This window comes from Mustelus asterias, chromosome 4 (assembly GCF_964213995.1).
Source record: "Mustelus asterias chromosome 4, sMusAst1.hap1.1, whole genome shotgun sequence".
In the NCBI taxonomy this organism is placed as follows: Eukaryota; Metazoa; Chordata; class Chondrichthyes; order Carcharhiniformes; family Triakidae; genus Mustelus; species Mustelus asterias.
In genome coordinates this window covers 45983538-46003439 of record NC_135804.1, presented here as the reverse complement: position 1 = coordinate 46003439, position 19902 = coordinate 45983538, and the positions used below count along the sequence as shown (strand labels likewise).

Genomic DNA, 19902 nt, shown 5'->3' with positions numbered 1-19902 from the left:
GAGGGAGAGAGAGAGAGAGCGAGAGAGAGGTGACTGCGTGCATGAGGGAGAGAGAGAGCGAGAGAGACAGAGGTGCGACTGCGTGTGCAAGGGAGAGACAGAGGTGCGACTGCGTGTGCAAGGGAGAGACAGAGGTGCGACTGCGTGTGCAAGGGAGAGACAGAGGTGCGACTGCGTGTGCAAGGGAGAGACAGAGGTGCGACTGCGTGTGCAAGGGAGAGACAGAGGTGCGACTGCGTGTGCAAGGGAGAGACAGAGGTGCGACTGCGTGTGCAAGGGAGAGACAGAGGTGCGACTGCGTGTGCAAGGGAGAGAGGTGCGACTGCATGCGCGAAGGAGGGAGAGAGGTGCGACTGCGTGCGAGAGAGAGAGGTGCGACTGCGTGCGCGAGGGAGAGAGAGGTGCGACTGCATGCGCGAGAGAGAGAGAGGTGCGACTGCATGTGCGAGGGAGAGAGAGAGGTGCGACTGCATGTGCGAGGGAGAGAGAGAGAGAGATGCGACTGCGTGCGCGAGGGAGAGAGAGAGGAGCGGTCCGTGTGCGAGGGAGAGAGAGGGGAGTGCCCATGTGCTAGGGAGAGCGAGGTGCTACTGCGTGCACGAGGGAGAGAAAGAGGTGACTGCGTGCATAGAGGAGAGAGGTGCGTATGTCTGATATGGGTTTCTGCTTCCCAGCATTACTCCTCCCATTAAAAATAAAAAAGGTAAGACTCAAATACTTTTAAATAAGAAAACCTTTTACGTTAAGTTTGGATTGAGGCTAAGCCAAGTGGTTGGGTTAGTGTGAAAGTTACCCAGGAGTTAGTCTGGGATTTTTCAATCTAACATTTCCTTGATAAGACCCTACTCCATAAGAAATATTTAAAAAGATCATGGCTGATCTAATACTCACTGAGTCCACTTTCCTGCCTTATCTCTGTAACCCCGAATTCCTTTATTGATTAGGACTTGGCCTCCACAGCTCTCCAGGGTAAAGAATTCCAAAGGTTTCCCACTCTTTGAGAGAAGAAATTGTTCCTCAAATCCATCTTAAATGAGCATCCCCTTATTCTGCGACTATTCCCTCTGGTCCTACACTCTCCCACGAGTGGAAACATCCTTCCAACATTTACTCTGTCTAACCCCTAAGATTCATGTATGTTTCAATCATATCACCCCTTGTTCTTCTGAACTCCAAGGAGTACAGATCCAATCGGTTTAATCTTTCCTCATTTGGCAGTCCCTCCATACCAGGCATCATCCTAGTAAACCTTATCTGTAGTGCCTCCAATGATAATATATCTTTCCTTAAATAAGGGACACAATATTCTAATGTAGCCTCACTAGTTCCTTGTAGCAGCAACACTTCTACATTTATACTTCAGCCCCCCTTGAAATAAAAGCCAGCATTCCATTTGCCTTTCCTATTATCCTCTGCACCTCTTTGCTAGCTTTCTGGGTTTCATGAACAAGGACCCTCAAGTCCCTTTGTGCTCCAGCTTTCTGCAGTCTCTCTCCATTCAAATAATAATCTACCTTCTCATTCTATCTTCCAAAATGAACAATCTCACATTTTCCTACATGAATTTCATTTGCCAACTTTCTGCCCACTCACTTAACCTGCCAATATTTCCCTGTAAACTATTTATATCCTCCTTACATCCTGCTTTTGTATCATCTACAAATCTGTTCCTTTCTCCAACTTGTTAATATATATTGTGAAGAGCTGTGGACCCAGCATTGATCCCTTTGGCACTCCACTGGTTACTGCCCTCCAACCCGAGAAAGATCCCCTTTCTTATCACTCCTCGCTGCTTCCTGTTAGTTAGCCAATCCTCTATCCATGCCAGGATATTACCTTCAACATCATGAGCTCCAATCTTGCATAGTAACCTTTTGTGGGTCACCTTACCAAATACTTTTGAAAATCCAAACATGCATCGACTGGTTCTCCTCTATCTACACTGGCTGATACATCCTCGAAGAACTTTAGTAAGTTAGTCAGACATGATTTCCCCTTCATGAAATTATGCTTACTCTGCTTGATCAGATTATGACTTGTCAAATGCACTGCTATTCTCTCCTTAATGATCGATTCTAATATTTTTCCAATAACTGAAGTTAGACTAACTGGCCTGTAATTGCCTGCATTTTGCCTCCCTTCCCTTTTTGAACAAAGGTGCACATTGTTAGTTTTCCAATCCTTTGGTACGGTTCCAGAATCCAAAGATTTTTGGAAAATGACTACCAATGCATCCACAATCTCTGTAGCTACTTCCTTTAAAATTCTGGGTGTAAACCATCAGGTACAGGGGACTTGTCAGCCTTTAACCCATTTGTTTGCCTAAAACTAATTCTCTGGTAATGGTGACTGTATTTAATTCCTCTCCTGTATTTTAAAAATATTTCTGGGATGCTTGTAGTATCCTCTACACTACAGTAAAGACAGATGCAAAACATTTACTTAATCGTCTGCCATTTCTTTGCTCCTATCGAGTAGCTATCCAGGTAAGTAAGTCAGAACTATCCAGTCTCCAACTCAAAACAGCAGTGAGCAGGAAAGTTGTAGAAAGGAAATTAAAACTTCACAGCCAATTCTCATGGAGTCATTGCAATGGAAATTCTAAGGAGCCCTGTAGTGCATCTTGGGAGTCTCCAACTATCCGGTCACTGGACAATCTGGACATTAAGTCTAACTCAAGTCACAAGGAGTCGTTACTCTACCAGATCTTTCCAGCAAACAAGTGGAAATAGGTACAGTGTGAGTCCACTCAAGAATACAAGAATGGGTAACATTATTAGAATGAGAGAATGTGTCTGCAGCAATCAAGGATTTGTAGCATTCCACATTTACCCAAATATTTCAATTTCTAATGTATTACCATTACATGAAGACAGATATAACTATCAAATTCAATGTATTACAAATGCATTAAGCACTTTTATAACCAAAAGCAGTCTTTCTGTACACAAACCAAAGTCATTAACAAAGAAAAAGCTTACATTAGTGAAAATATTTAAGCACAGCCAACAGTGTTCTTTAAAAACAAATAAGCATTCATTACAGCTACTGTATAAATAGACCAGAGGCATGTAGTTCACAAGAAATAAATCTTGCATCATAACTGATCGCAAACCCAATCTGCTCAATTTCTACAGTGACAACGTTTTCCTGTAAACCAGCGGCACCCAATGTGCCTGGCTAAAATACTGTGCACTTTTGTCATGATGCAGAAATACAGCTTTAACCAACATCCATACACCATTAGTACAATAGCATCGTCTCTATACAAAAAAAGTACATTCTTCTAATATGAAACAGAATACATGAGTAACTTTCTCTCTACACACACCACAAACTTGTTTGTACTATTCATATATAAAGTTTAACGCATGCAAAGAACATCGTGTACAAAAAAAATCACTACTTAATTAACTTAAAAACAGATTGCAGCTCATATTGTTGTTTCACATTCCACTTACATTAGAAAGAAGCTGGTCATGACCTCACTTGAATTCATCCTTACACTATTCCCAAGTTTACCACAGACGACACAAAAGAGGATTGCTGAATACTGTGAATCTACATTCAGCACACTTGCAAAATAATAGATCACAAAGAAGAAACCTTGAATAAAGAAGCTATGCAACCCTAGATATTTTTTATTCGATTTTATACTTCAATACTCAGCTTATGGACAGTTTGGGAGATTTTTGGAGTGGGAGGGCAAGGCAAGTTAGCAGAATAGAGAAGCAGCTGAAAAGAGACTCAAGTTTTCACAACTTACCGTCAGAGCTTACTGTATCATTTGAGTCTCCTGAACAATGTCCAGCCTCTCTATAATCAACCAAGGTCACTCCTTCCAAACTATCATAGTCCGATTTATGCTGGTCTTTTACTGGGACTACCGTAAACTGATGCATTTTTCGCAGCCCAGTCTGGCTCTGCTCTTTTTACTGAGCTGAACAGAAAACTCCTTTGCTTAGATTGCATACCAACACTGTGTGGTCACTTCCTCTGGAAGGAAATTACTATATTCTGAACTCCTCCCAAAGTCTGAGCTGTAAACCTCGGTGAATTGCCTGAAATTCTGGTAAGTGACTCCTAGACTTTGTCCTTAGCTGCCAATGACATCTGGAAGTATACAGAACAGGTACAGTAAAAGGTTGAATTAAACAAGTATTCCAGCACTGTTATTTTGGAAATTAAATATTTGACACTGAGATCTAACTCTGCTTCTAAACAAGTCCTGATTTGAAACAAAAAAATCTTTCTAAAGCAGCTTATGCTTCCAAACTAAAACAAATGTAACATTCTATGCAACAAGTGATTTTACTAAAAAGGCAAGTTTGACCGTTTTATTTTTGCTCACGACAAATACTATCATTTTCTTTATAACCTCGTTTGCAGTAGCGGGTTGCCAGCAACAAAACTCTGCACTTGGGTAGAAACTCTTAATAAAACTCTTGTGTACAAGCACAGGCCTGGCAGCTTCTATATACAGTTCTGACACCCACATGTCCATGCGATTTTATCATTGCCACCACCTACTACTATTAGAGGTGGTTAAGATGACCGATGCCGGTAGCTGAAGGGTTTGTTATTCCTAGTAGCCTTAAAGTTTCCCCAGTACATGTTGCTAGTTTGGCAATCGTGCTTCTTAACTTGACGGGTTGAACCCCTCTTTGTATATAACGATACATTTGTTCATCCACAACTGTAGCAGAGGCACCCATGTCCACCTCCATTCTGAGTAGCTGACTGTTTACCATCAACACAATCATAATTGGGGCCATCTTGTCCCCCTTAACGTTGACCTTCATGCTTCAGGATTGAGGGCTATTTTCAGCACTGTGTACTGGTCCCCCGGTAGGTTCTGCTTGGTCTTGCAATTGCTCCTAATGTGCCCCCTCCTATTGCAGGCATTACATGTAGCTTCCCTGAATTCACATCTCTTCTGGGGGTGATCTCTCCCTCACTGGTGGCATTCTTCATTGCTCCTAGTCTGTGGAATGAATTTCCTGTACCTCTGCACTCTCTTTTGCTCCAAGCCTTTTGCTCATTACTTTTTGCAGCCTCCTCCTTGGCGCCTCAACTAACAGCAGTTTCCCACTAAATCTGCTGGACCTCACTTGCTTGCACGCTCTGCTGCTTCATTACCCTCCTTTCAGCACTTTCTAGAGCCGGGGCGACTCGAATACCTTCTTTAAAGTAATCTCTGCCTATGCTAATAATTTATTTTGTATAGTCATGTTGCTAACACCACAGACTAGCCTATCTCTCAACATGTTGTTAAGTGCAGACCTGAACTCACACTATTCAGCCACTTGGCTTAAGCATGCCACGAACACTGCTATTGATGCCCCATGGGGCTTTTGTCACAAATTAAATTTGTGTCGTTGCATTATCACCAAGAGCTTCAGGTGACCCTTAACTAATTCCACAAGTTCCTCGAAAGTTTTGGAGTCGGGGACAACTGGAGAAGTCAGTTTCCTTATCAGGCTATAGGTTGGAGCCTGTAGGCTGTTCATAGGATTGCCCACTGCTTCTCCCCATTCCCACCCCCCCCCCCACCCACCCCCAACCATTTCATTGGCCTTAAAAACAGAGCAGGCATTCAATATTTGCACCCACTGCTCCGTGTTAGGGTCGAATGGGTCTAGTTTCCCAAAAAGAGGCAATTTGACACTTTAGACTGCTGAACAAGTTAGGGGAAAAGATACAAAAGTCTGAGGGCACGTACCAACCGACTGAAAAACAGCTTCTTTCCTGCTGCTGTCAGAGTTTTGAATGGATTTACCTTGCATTAAGTTGATCTTTCTCTGCACCCTAGCTATGACTGTAACACTACATTCTGCACTCTCTCATTTCCTTCTGTGAACGGTATGCTTTGTCTGTATAGTGCGCACGAAACAATATTTTTCACTGTATACCAATCCATATGACAATAATAAATCAAATCAAAATCAAATTCAAGAAGAATTTCACACGAGGTGTTCTCTCCCGATTTCTGTAGCAGTAGGGAGGCACTCCGACTGAACCTCATCGCCAAATGTAGTATTTTGCAAAGACAGGCGAGCACCAAGTAAATTAACAAATGAACAGTTTGTTAAGGTAAATAACTATGTTCAGAGAGTGTGATAATGGCTACTGTACTCCACGACTCCAGACTCTTAACTGGTGAGGAAAATCCACGTTCAGCTCTCGGATTCGCCTGATCCAGCCTGATTGACCTTCGAGAGCTTGCCCTCTAAAGAGGCACTCTACCACAAGCAGGTTGCTAGCAACCAAACTCCTCAATTGGGTAAACATAGAAAAAGGAGCAGAAGGAGGCCATTCCACCCTTTGAGCCTGCTCCTCCATTCATTATGGTCATAACTGATCATCCAACTCAATCGCCTGATCCTGCCTTCCCCCAATATCCTTTGTTTCTCTTCATCTCAAGTGCTATAGCTAACTGCTTCTTGAAAATATTCAATGTTTTGGCCTGAACTAATTCCATTGGCTGACCATTCACAGGGTGAAGAAATTTCTCCTTATCTCTGTCCTAAACGGTCTGCCAAATATCCTCAGATTGGGATTTCTGGTTCTGGTCACCCCACCATCGGTAACATCCTTCTTGCATCTACCCCATCAAGTCCAGTAGAATTTTATAGATTTCTATGAGATCCCCCTTCATTCTTCTGAACTCCAGCAAATACAATCCTAACCGACTCAATCTTTCCTCATATGTCAGTCCTGCCATCCCAGGAATCAGACTAGTAAACCTTCTCTGTACTCCCTCTAATGCAAGAACATTCTTCTTCAGATAAGGAGGCCAAAACTGCACTCAATGTTCCAGGTGTGACCTCACCAAGGCCCTGTATAATTGCATCAAGACATTCCTGCTCCTGTACTTGAATTCTCTCACTATGAAGGCCAACATACCATTTGCCTTTCTTACTGTCTGTTGCATCCGCATGCTCACCTTCAGTGACTGGTGTACGAGGCCACCCAGATCTCGTCGCACATTCCCCTCCTAATTTATGGCCAGATAGTAATTTTCCTTCCCATTTTTTCTTCCAAAGTGGATAACCTCAAATTTATCCAAATTATACTGCATCTGCCAATCATTTGCCCAACTTGTCCAAATCACAGTGAGGGATCTTTGCATCCTCCTCGCAGCTCACCCTCCCACCCAACTTTGTGTCATCTGCAAATTTAGAGATATTACATTTAATGCCCTAATCTAAATCATTTATATAGTGCATAGCTGAGGTCTCAGCACTGATCCCTGTGGTGCCCCACTAGTCACTGCCTGAATTTGGCAAAAGACCGTTTATTCCTACTTTGTTTCCTGTATGCCAATGAATTTTCTATCTATCTCAATACACTATCCATATCAATATGCTTTAATTTTACATGCTAATCTCTTCTGTGGGACTTCGTTGAAAGCTTTCTGAAAGTCCAAATAAACCACATACACTGGTTCCCTTTCATCAACTCTAGTTACATCCTCAAAGAATTCCAGTAAGAACATAAGAAATAGGAGCAGGAGAAGGCCATCTAACCCCTTGAGCCTGCCTTGCCATTCAATAAGATCATGGCTGATCTGAAGTGAATCAGTTCCACTTACCCGCCTGCTCCCCATAACCCTTAATTCCCCTACCTATCAGAAATCCATCTATCCGTGACTTAAACATATTCAACGAGGTAGCCTCCACCACTTCAGTGGACAGAGAATCCCAGAGATTCACCACCCTCTGAGAGAAGAAGTTCCTCCTCAACTCTGTCCTAAACTGACCCCCCTTTATTTTGAGGCTGTGCCCTCTAGTTCTGGTTTCCTTTCTAAGTGGAAAGAATCTCTCCACCTCTACCCTATCCAGCCCCTTCATTATCTTATATGCCTCTATAAGATCACCCCATAGCCTTCTGAACTCCAACGAGTACACACCTAATCTGCTCAATCGCTCCTCATAATCTACACCCCTCATCTCCGGTATCAACCTGGTGAACCTTCTCTGCACTCCCTCCAAGGCCAATATATCCTTTCGCAAGTAAGGGGACCAAAACTGCACACAGTATTCCAGCTGCAGCCTCACCAATGTCTTGTACAGATGCAGCAAGACTTCTCTGCTTTTATATTCTATCCCCCTCGCGATAAATGCCAACATCCTATTTGCCTTCTTGATCACTGTTGTACTTGCAGACTGAGTTTTTGCGACTCATGCACAAGGACCCTCAGGTCCCTTTGCACAGTAGCATGTTGTAATTTTTTTCCATTTAAATAATAATCCAATTTGCTATTATTTCTTCCAAAGTGAATAACCTCGCATTTGCCAACGTTATACTCCATCTGCCAGATCCTCGCCCACTCACTCAGCCTATTCAAATCTCTCTGCAGACCTTCCGCTTCCTCCACGCAATTCACTTTCCCACTTATCTTCGTGTGGTCAGCAAACTTTGTTACCCTACACTCAGTCCCCTCCTCCAGATCATCTATGTAAATAGTAAACAGTTGAGGCCCCAGTACCGATCCCTGCGGCACACCACTAGTCACCATCTGCCAACCAGAAAAGCACCCATTTATTCCGACTCTCTGCTTTCTGTCAGATAGCCAATCCCCAATCCACGCTAACACCCTACCCCCAACTCCGTGTGCCCCAATCTTCTGCAGCAACCTTTTGTGAGGCAGCTTATCGAATGCCTTTAGGAAATCCAAAAACACTACATCTACCGGTTCCCCTCCGTCAACTGCACTAGTCACATCTTCATAAAAATCCAGTAAGTTCGTCAAAAACGACTTTCCTCTCATGAATCCATGCTGCGTCTGCTTGATCGAACCATTCTTATCCAGATGGCCTGCTATTTCTTCTTTAATGATGGATTCCAGCATTTTCCCAACTACAGACGTTAAGCTAATCGGCCTGTAGTTACCCGCCTTTTGTCTACCTCCTTTTTTAAACAGCAGTGTAACAGTAGCTGTTTTCCAATCAGCTGGCACTACCCCAGAGTTCAGTGAATTTTGATAAATAACCACTAACGCATCCGCTATTACCCCTGACATTTCTTTCAGTACCCTGGGATGCATTCCATCCGGGCCCGGGGACTTGTCCACCTTCAGTCCCGTTAGTCTACCAAGCACTGCCTCTCTAGTAACAATAATTGTATTGAGTACCTCTCCTCCTACCAACCCTCTATCGTTAATATTCGGTAAACTATTTGTGTCTTCCACTGTGAAGACCGACACAAAAAACCTATTTAAAGTCTCAGCCATTTCCTCGTTTTCCACTATTAAATCCCCCCTCTCGTCCTCCAAGGGTCCAACATTCACTCGAGCCACTCTATTCCTTTTTATATATTTGTAAAAACTTTTACTATTATTTTTTATGTTTAGAGCTAGTTTAGTTTCATAATCTAACTTTCCTTTCTTTATCGCTTTCTTAGTCATTCTTTGTTGTTTTTTTAAAGCTTTCCCAATCTTCTAAGTCTCCACTATTTTTGGCCACTCTGTACGCATCGGTTTTTAATTTAATACTCTCCTTTATTTCCTTCGTTATCCATGGCTGGCTATCCCTTTTCTTACAGTCCTTCTTTATCACCGGAATGTATTTTTGCTGAGTACTGAAAAAGATATCCTTAAAAATCCTCCATTGTTCCTCAGCTGTCCTACCTACCAGTCTGTTCGCCCAGTCCACCCTAGCCAATTCAGCCCTCATCCTATCGTACTCCCCTCTGTTCAAGCAGAGGACATTGGTTTGGGACCCTACTTTCTCACCCTCCATCTGCACCAGAAATTCAACCATATTGTGATCACTCGACCCAAGAGGGTCGTTCACAAGAAGATCCTTAATTCTACCTGTCTCGTTACACATTACCAGATCTAAGATAACTCGTTCCCTCGTAGGCTCTGTAACATACTGTTCAAGGAAACTATCCCGACAGCATTCTAAGAACTCTTCCTCCATCCCACCACGTCCAACTTGAGTTAGCCAATCAATATGCAGGTTAAAATCGCCCATGATTATTGCTGTTCCGTTTTTGCACGCATCCATTATTTGTTTGTTTATAGCCCTCCCCACCTCAACATTATTATTTGGGGGCCTATAGACCACGTCTACTAGTGTCTTTCTCCCCCTACTATTCCTTATCTCCACCCATAATGATTCCACGTTTTGCTCCTCAGAGCCTATGTCGTTCCTCACTACTACCCTGATATTATCCTTTATTAACAGAGCTACCCCACCAGCTTTCCAATCCTGTCTATCCTTCCTAAATGCCTGATACCCCTGGATATTCATTTCCCAGTCCTGGTCACCCTGTAACCACGTTTCTGTAATGGCCACTAGATCATACCCATTTGTGCTGATTTGTGCCATCAACTCATTTACTTTGTTCCGAATGCTTCGTGCATTCAGGCAAAGTGTCCTTATTCCAGCTTTCATCTGGACCCGAATTGTTGAAATGTTATTTACCTCCTCCCTCTTACCCTGTCTATAACCCTTCTCTGTTTGCGAGCTAACTTCCTCGCTCCCAGTCACCTCATCTCGATCCCCTCCCCCCAACCTATCTAGTTTAAATTCTCCCCAGTAGCCTTAGCCAACCTTCCCGCCAGGACATTGGTCCCCCTGGGATTCAAGTGCCACCCGTTTTTTGTGTACAGGTCACACCTGCCCCCGAAGAGGTCCCAATGGTCCAGGAACCTGAATCCCTGCCCCTGCACCAGTCCCTCAGCCACACATTCGTCCTCCACCTCACTCCATTTCTGTCCTCACCTTCCCATGGCACAGGCAGCAATCCTGAGATTACTACCCTTGCTTTCCTTCTTCTCAGCTGTCTCCCTAATTCCCTATACTCTCTTTTCATGACCCCTTTCCCCTTCCTACCCACATCAGCGGTACCAATATGTACCGCTACCTCTGGCTCTTCTCCCTCCCACCTCAGGATTTCTGGGACTCGCCCAGCGACATCCTGGATCCCGGCCCCAGGGAGGCAGACCACCATCCGAGACTCCCGCCTGCCTCCGCAAAAACATCTGTCCGTCCCCCTTACTGTCGAGTCCCTGATCAACACTGCCGTCCTCCGCTTTTCCTTAGCCCTCTGAGTTACAGGGCTGGCCTCCACTCTGGAGACACGGCCACTGCTGCTTCCCCCAGGCGGGCTGTCCCCCCTAGCAGTGCTAAGGCAGGAGTACTTGTTGTGTAGAGGCACACCCAATGGGGTGCTCTCTGTCACCCGAGCTTTCCCCTTCCTGGCTTTTACCCACTTTTCTGACTCCCTTGGCCCCGGTATAACCATGTTTCTGTGACTGGTATCAACTGTCTGCTCAATCTCCCTCATCAGACGAAGGTCATCAAGCTCCAGCTCCAACTCAATTACCCGGTCCTGTAGGTGCTGCAACTCAATGCACCTGGCGCAGATATGGGCGTCTGGGAGGCTAGGAGTCTCCAGGACCTCCCACATCATACACCCAGAACAACAAACTGGCCTCACACTCATATTTGACCCTTTTTAACAAGGCACACAGAGAAAAGTTAAGAGTTAAAGAACTAAGATTTGAAACTCACCCTTGCTCACCCTTACCCCGAAGCCCTGTGACCAAAGCCCTTACAGTTCACATTCTGCTTCCCACTCACTCCACTGCCCGCTGTATACTGCGGCCTCCCTTTTATACTTCGCGCGCTTTAAAAAACTACAAAATGTCCGCCCACGTGACCCCGCGCCCGGTCTACTTCTGGTTTAAACTTAAACTTTTAAATCACTACAACCCCGCGAAAAAATAAATAATTAAAGTCGCACCCTTACCCTTTTTACTGTAACCACCAAACACTCCTCTCTCTCTTGCTCCAGATGAACAATGAAAGCCCTCCCCCCAGGTAAGTAGCTTTTAAATAAAAAACTACAAAATGTCCACCCACGTGACCCCGCGCCCAGATTTGTTAAGCATGATTTCCCTTTCATTAATCCATGCTGACTCTGTTCAATCCTGTCATTGTTTTCCAAGTATTTTGCTATAAAATCTTTGATAATGAATTCTAGAATTTTCCCCACGACCAACGTCGGGCTTACTGGTCTGTAATTCCCTGTTTTCTCTCTACCTTCCTTTTTGAATAGTGGGGTTACATTAGTTACCCTCCATTCTGTAGGAAGTGTTCCAGAGTCTATAGAATCTTGGAAGATGATCAGCAATGCATCCACTATTCTCCAACCACTTCCTTAAGTGCTCTGGGATATAGATTATCAGGCTCTTGGGATTTATCGGCCTTCAATCTCATCAATTCCCCAACACCATTTCTTGACAAATACTGATCTCCTTCAGTTCCTTCCTCTTACTAAACCCGTGCTCCCCAACATTTCTGGTATCTTATTTCTGTCCTTCTTTGTGAAGATGAAACCAAAGTATGACTTCAGTTGGTCAGCCGGTGTTTTTTCCCCCATTATAAGTTCCCCTGTTTCTGATTGTAAATGTTCTGATTGTAACATTTGCCTTCACCAATCTTTTTTTCCTCACATACCTCAGGAAACTTTTTCAATCAGTTTTTATGTTCCCCGCAAGCTTACTCATGTACTCTATTTTCCTCTTTTTAACCCGTCTCTTGGCCCTCCTTTCCTGAATTCTAAACTGCTTCCAATCCTCAGGTCTGTTGTTTTCTTGATCAATTTGTATGCCTCTCCCTTGGATTTAATAATATCTCTAATTTCCCTTGTAAGCCATGGTTTGGCTACCTTTCCAGTTTTACTTTTGCACCAGACAGGAATAAACAATTGTTGCAGTTAACCTATGTGCTCCTTGAATGTTTGCCATTGCCTATCCACCGTCATCCCTTTAAATAACGTTTCCCAATCCGTGCCAACTCATGACTCATATCATTATAGTTTCCTTTACTAAGGTTCAGGACCCTAGTTTCAGAATCAACTACGCCCTTCTCCATCTTGATGAAAAATTCTATCACGTCACTCATCCCCAAGGGGTCTCACACAACTAGATGGCCAATTATTCCTTTCTCATCACATAATACCCAGTCTAGAATGGCCTGCTCTCTAGTTGATTTCTCAACTTACTGGTCCAGAAAACTATCTCATGTACACTCCGTGGCCAGAATCTTATCACTGTTCACGCCGGTGGGATTTTCCCATCCTGCCACAGTGAACCAAGATTTGACTAGCCGACAAATTCCCTGACCTCGCTGCAGCGGGAGTGTGGCACGAACGGGCTGCAAGATTGTGCTCAGGAATTCCTCCTCTACGGTATTGTGACTAATTTGATTTGTTCAATCTATATGCAGATTAAAATTGCCCATAATTACAGATGTTCCTTTATTGCATAGATCTCTAATTTCCTGTTTAATGTCATTACCAACATCACCACTGCAGTTTGGGGGTCTATCTACAATCCCTACTAATGCGTTTTGCCCCTTGGTGTTTCCATGACCACTGGCTGGTCACCCTATCCCACCAGAGTGTCCTGTAACCACTCTGAGAAATCCTTGACCCTAGCACCAGGGAGGCAACATAGAATCTCGGAGTCTTGTTTGCAGCCACAGAAACGCCTATCCATTCCCCTTACAATTGAATTCCCTATAACTATTGCATTCTCACACTTTTTACTCCTCCCCTCTACAACAGAACCAACGTGGCGTCATGATTTTGGCTGTTGTTGCTTTCCTCTGAGAGGTCATTCCCCTCAACAGTATGCAAAAGCAGCACATCTATTTTTCAGGGGAATGACCACAGGGGTAGAAACTCAATATAAAACTCTGGTGCACAAGCACCATCCTGGTAGCTTCTGAATACAGTTCTGACACCCCAAGTAAAAAGACAAATATGCTGGTGGCATGCACAAAATGATCCTCACATGTCCATTCAATTTCATCATTGTATGCGAGGACCTAATCCCCAGCCTGCCAAAACAGAATTTCAAACAGCGGCAGGAACAGGCTTTACTCTGAAAGCTGCAAATGTAATCCAATAAAACCCTGATGGTTTGATAAGTGCAGAATGCAACAGGCCTATGTGCTAAATGATACTAGCCAATAACTAAGTTGAGAGATACTTGAAAGTCCAGGTTCTCAAAAATTTCTTGTGCACAGCAGCAAATTTCAGCTAGCAATCGGTATCAAATAATTTTGCTATTGATAATACAGACAGAACAATATGCTCTTGTCCCAATACCACCTCACACAGATCCCAACCTCCACCACCCATTGCAGGTCATCTAGCAATGGGGTGGAAATCCAGCAACAAAAGTTTTCTTGCATTATGCCTCTATGTAAGGGATTATTGAGCTGCTCAGAGAGATCTCATCTTCATCTATTATGGAATCTGGTCCTTCTATATAAATTCCTCAACCCACATTGACAGATACAGCCTCTGACCTTGCCATCTCATCTGGTCTCACTCGCCTTGTATCAATCAGATAAGGCCAGCTCTGATCACTTCGCTGCATTACTCTCCATTCACATCCCCCTTTCTTGTCCCAATCCTTCTCTTGGACCAGACATTGATAAACTCACCTTTCTTTGGGATGACAATGATACAAAGACTGACTTTCTCATGGGAGAAAACGGATCTTAACAGGCTTGTGTGGTAGATGTGATGTGTGTAATCCAATGAACATATTGTCCACTGAACATAACGTACTTCAGTACAGCTTTTCAACACTCAGCACTGTTGTGCCTAGTGAGCCTGTAACTTAATATACAAAGTAAAATCAAGGCATCATGACTTAGAACATAGAAAAGCTACAGCACAAACAGGCCCTTCGGCCCACAAGTTGCGCCGAACATGTCCCTACCTACTAGGCTTACCTATAACCCTCTATCTTACTAACTTCCATGAACTTATCCAAAAGTCTCTTAAAAGACCCTATCAAATCCGCCTCCACACACCCACCACCCTCGGAGTGAAAAACTTACCCCTAACATCTCCTCTGTACCTACTCCCCAGCATCCTAAACCTGTGACCTCTTGTGGCAACCATTCCAGCCCTGGGTAAAAGCCTCTGAGAATCCACTCTATCAATACCTCTCAACATCTTATACACCTCTATCAGGTCACCTCTCATCCTTCGCCTCTCCAAGGAGAAAAGACCTAGCTCTCTCAACCTATCCTCATAAGGCATGCCATCTAATCCAGGCAACATCCTTGAAAATCTCCTCTGCACCCTTTCTATGGCTTCCACATCCTTTCTGTAATGAGGCGACCAGAACTGGGCACAGTACTCCAGGTGGGGTCTGACCAGGGTCCTATACCGCTGCAGCATTATCTCCCGATTTCTAGACTCAATTCCTCTATTGATGAAGGCCAGTATTCCATACGCCCTCTTAATTATAGCCTCTACCTGCGACACTGCTTTGAGTGTCCTATGAACCCGGACCCCAAGATCCTTCTGATCTTCCACACTGCCAAGCGTCTTACCCTTAACATTATATTCTTTCATCCTATTCGACCTGCCAAAATGAACCACCACACACTTATCTGGGTTGAAGTCCATCTGCCACTTCTCCGCCCAGTCTTGCATCTTATCTATGTCTCATTGCAACTGCTGACATCCCTCTACACTATCCACAACACCACCATCCTTTGTGTCATCAGCAAACTTGCCAACCCATCCTTCCACTTCCTCATCCAGGTCCTTTATAAAAATCACAAAGAGCAAGGGTCCCAGAACAGATCGCTGGGGCACTCCATTGGTGACCGACCTCCAGGCTGAAAAAGACCCAACTACAACCACTCTTTGCCTTCTGTGGGCAAGCCAATTCGAAATCCACAAAGCAATGTCCCCTAGTATCCCATGCCCCTTCACTTTCTCAATAAGCCTTGCATGGGGCACCTTATCTGACTTGTCCGAAACTCTGTGGGTGAGATTTTCTCTGATATCGGCAAAGGTCAATGTCAGGCAGGAAAAGCGGCCTTGAGGCCACCGATGGCAATAGCGGTTTTTTCTGTCATATACGAATGATCTGCTTCTGCACTGTAGGTATTCTATTCTGTGGTCTAACCGACTTAGTCTCTCCTCATGCGATACTGGGGATTATTTCATTCAAGCCTAAAACTCAACTCAATTTTATTCCGAACAGCGGCTAAGATAGTGCTTTACATGGATCTTGGTGTCCATGTGCATAGATCCCTGAAAGTTGGCACCCAGGTTGATAGGGTTGTTAAGAAGGCATACGGAGTGTTAGCTTTTATTGGTAGAGGGATTGAGTTTCGGAGCCAGGAGGTCATGTTGCAGCTATACAAAACTCTGGTGCGGCCACACTTGGAATATTGTGTACAGTTCTGGTCACCGCATTATAGGAAGGATGTGGAAGCATTGGAAAGGGTGCAGAGGAGATTTACTAGGATGTTGCCTGGTATGGTGGGAAGGTCTTATGAGGAAAGGCTGAGAGACTTGAGGTTATTTTCGTTAGAGAGAAGGTTAAGAGGTGACTTAATAGAGGCATACAAGATGATCAGAGGATTAGATAGGGTGGATAGCGAAAGCCTTTTTCCTCAGATGGTGATAGCTAATACGAGGGGACATAGCTTTAAATTGAGGGGTGATAGATATAGGACAGATGTCAGAGGTAGGTTCTTCACTCAGAGTAGTAAGGGCGTGGAATGCCCTGCCTGCAGCAGTAGTGGACTCGCCAACATCAAGGGCATTTAAATGGTCATTGGATAAACATTGGGTGATATTGGAATAGTGTAGGTTAGATGGGCTTTAGGTTGGTTTCACAGGTCGGCGCACCATCGAGGGCCGAAGGGCCTATACTGCGCTGTACTGTTCTATGTTCTATAACCTGTGACTTAGAACAAATAAATTGCAGTCATGGGTTCCATAACATAATGCTGGCGGGTGGCCTCTAATATGCCCGCCAAGGCATCAAATCAGCGACTCAATGATCCAGGTGCAAGTTTTAAAAAGCTGCCCCAGCGCACATCTAGCAAACCAGGAAACAATCTTTACCCAGGTGCTTAACACAGCATCAAGCTGGTATAACACTTCCCCGAGTGCTGCACTCAAGTCCAAGCACCTCTGGAAGTACTGCTCGCCAGCTACACACCTTCTGAGACCAGTCGTGCTTTGCGCCACTCTAACATCACGTCGCTGTGGATGGATTTTTTGATTTTGTAGAATTTTATAGAATCCCTACAGTGCAGAAGGAGGCCATTCGGTCCATCGAGCCTGCACCGATAATTCCACCCAGGCCCTAACCCCACGCATTTACCCTGCTTGCTCCTCTGACACTAAAGGGCAATTTAGCATGGCCAATCAACCTAACCCATACATCTTTGGAGTGTGGGAGGAAACGGGAGCACCCGGAGGAAACCCACACAGGCACGGGGAGAACGTACAAACTCCACACAGACAATGACCTGAGGCCGGAATTGAACCAGGGTCCCTGGTGCTGTGAGACAGCAGCTGTGATGTGGAGGTATGATTCCAGCATATGAGCCTGTGTGGATGCCACTGTGAAATGCAACTTTGGTCTCCTTGCAATATTTCCCACTTCTGTTCCCAAACTCACCCGACATGAATGAGAGCAGAAAGTCCCAGCCTATGTATAGCACTACGTTTGCACTAGCTTTTGTGGTTGTCATGTACATGTTTAAGATTCTTTAATGCAAACTTGACCAACATAAATCAGCCCATACGAAATAGACAATGACATTTCTGTCCTTATCACGGCATTTTGTTACCACACATCGCAGGTTAGGAACTGGAAATTCAGCATCTGGACAGTAATTCAAAGAAGAACAAAGAAAAGTACAGCCCAGGAATAGGCTCTTTGCCCCTCCAAACCCATACCGATCATGATGCCCTAACTAAAAAAAAACCTTCTGCCCTTAGTCAGACCATATCCCTCCATTCCCTCCTTATTCATGTACCCAACCAGACGCCTGTTAAATGTTGCCAATGGGCCTGCTTCCACCTCTACTGTGTGTGAAAAACTTCCCTGCACATCTCCCTTAAACCTTCCCCCTCTCACCTTGAGCCCGTGCCCCCTTGTAATAGAAAATTTAAAAGGCCAGAATCCTGTACATTCTTGGGGGTATCTTCCTGAGAGCAAACAATACAACTGAAACTGCATTCTATTAGTCCTAGAGACCAGGGGTCAAAACAATATATTCTTAGGACCATTTTAAAAAAGTTTTCAGTGGCTCCTTTTTCTTTTTTCTAATTCATTCATGGAATGTAGGCATCGTTGGTTAGGTCAGCATTTATTGCCCATCCCTAATTGCCCTTGAGGTGGTGGTGGTGAGCTGACTTCCTGAACCACTACAGTCCCTGAGGTGTGGGTACACCCACAGTACCGTTAGGGAGGGAGTTCCAGGATTTTAACCCAGCGACAGTGACAAAACAGCGATTATATTTCCAAGTCAGGATGGTGTGGGATTTGGAGAGGAATTTCCAAGTGGTAGAATGACTATGTGTCTGCTACCTTTGTCCTCTAGATGGTGGTGATAGTGGGTTAGGAAAATGCTATTGAAGGAGCCTTGGTGAGTTCCTGCAATGCATATTTTAGATGGTACACACTGCTACCACTGTGTGTCAGTGGTAGAGGGAGTGAATGTTTGCCGATCAAGCAGGTTGCTTTCTCTTACATGGTATCAAGCTTCTTGAATGTTGTTGGAGCTGCACCCATCCAAATAAGTGAAGAGTACTCCATCACACTCCTGACTTGTGCCTTGTCAATGGTGGGCAGGCTTTAGAGAGTCAGGTGGTGAGTTACTCGCCACAGGATTTCTGGCCTCTGATTTTCTTCTGTAGCCACAGTATTTATATGGCAAGTCCAATTTAGTGACAATCCCCAGGATGTTGATAGTGGAGACTTCAGCAAAGGTAATGCCATTGAATATCAAGTGATAATGGTTAGATTCTCGCTTGCTGAAATCAGTCATTCCCTAGCACTTGTTTGACGCAAATGTTACTTGGCACTTGTCAGCTCAAGCTTTGATATTATCCAGGTCTTGCTGCATTCGAACATGAACTGCTCCAGTATCAGAGGAGAGGTGAATGATACTGAACATTGTGAAATCATTAGAGACCATCTCCACTTCTCACATGATAGGGGGTGGGGTGGGAAGATCATTGATGAAGAATCTGAAAATGGTTAGGCCTAGGACGCTACTCTGAGGAACTCTTGTAGCGATGTCCTGGGATTGAGATAATTGATCTCTACAACACCAACCAGCTTCCTTTGTTCTAGGCATGACTCCAACCAGTGGAGAGATTTCCCCTTGATTCCCATTAACTCCATAAGGGCTCCTTGATGCCACACTCAGTCAAATGCTACCTTGATGTCAAGGGCAGTCATGCTCACCTCACCTCTGGAGTTCAGTTCCTTTGTCCATGTTTGAACCAAGGCTGTAATGAGGTCAGGAGCTGAGTGACCCTGATGAAACCCAAATTGAGTGCCAGTGAGCAATTCTCACTAATTCCTTTCTTAAGTGATGTAGTCACTTAGTAAGATTAATCTTCTGTGTTTGCGCTGACAGATAGACCCAAATTTTGTCTCCAGATCATTGAAGACCTAAATGGGAAATGGTCAGGAAGTTTCAATCCCCAATGGCAATTCCCCTGCTTCCAGAACCCTCCAAGAGTGTCTCAGACTCTGAGCTAGAGTCCAAGAATTTGGACAGTTCCGATCTACTTAGCTGAATAGCTACCCAGGAAATGTTAGACAGGTTAAAACCAAGTCTAATTCCTGGGTAATGACAGAACTGACATCCCTGCAATTACTCACGCTGACCAACTCCTGCCCCCCTCCCTTCCCTACTGACTACCTTCTGGACCTGACCAACCTCCTGATTCAACAAAAACCCAAGCTGACTGCCACCTCATGCAGTTACCTCACTCACCCTACCCACCTTATCCACTCACTCATTCACTATCAAACTAGACATTTAAACTTACCATATGGCAGCTATTTATTCCTTCCAAAGGAGGGAGTGCCAT

At 44.4% G+C, this 19902-nt stretch overlaps 1 protein-coding gene across 2 annotated transcripts in view; it reads right to left on the bottom strand.

Annotated features, from left to right (window-relative positions):
* slc12a4 (solute carrier family 12 member 4) overlaps window positions 1-19902 on the bottom strand; it is a 176783-nt gene that overhangs the window by 121502 nt on the left and 35379 nt on the right. Inside the window, exon 1 of one of the 2 annotated variants that reach the window (XM_078210919.1) lies at window positions 3767-3986. The exons of the other annotated variant lie outside the window; for it this stretch is intronic. Within the exon in view, the coding sequence (XP_078067045.1) occupies window positions 3767-3902 (136 nt within the window). The 5' untranslated portion in view covers window positions 3903-3986. Of the gene's footprint in view, window positions 1-3766; window positions 3987-19902 lie in introns of those variants that run through there. 2 annotated transcript variants of the gene reach the window in all.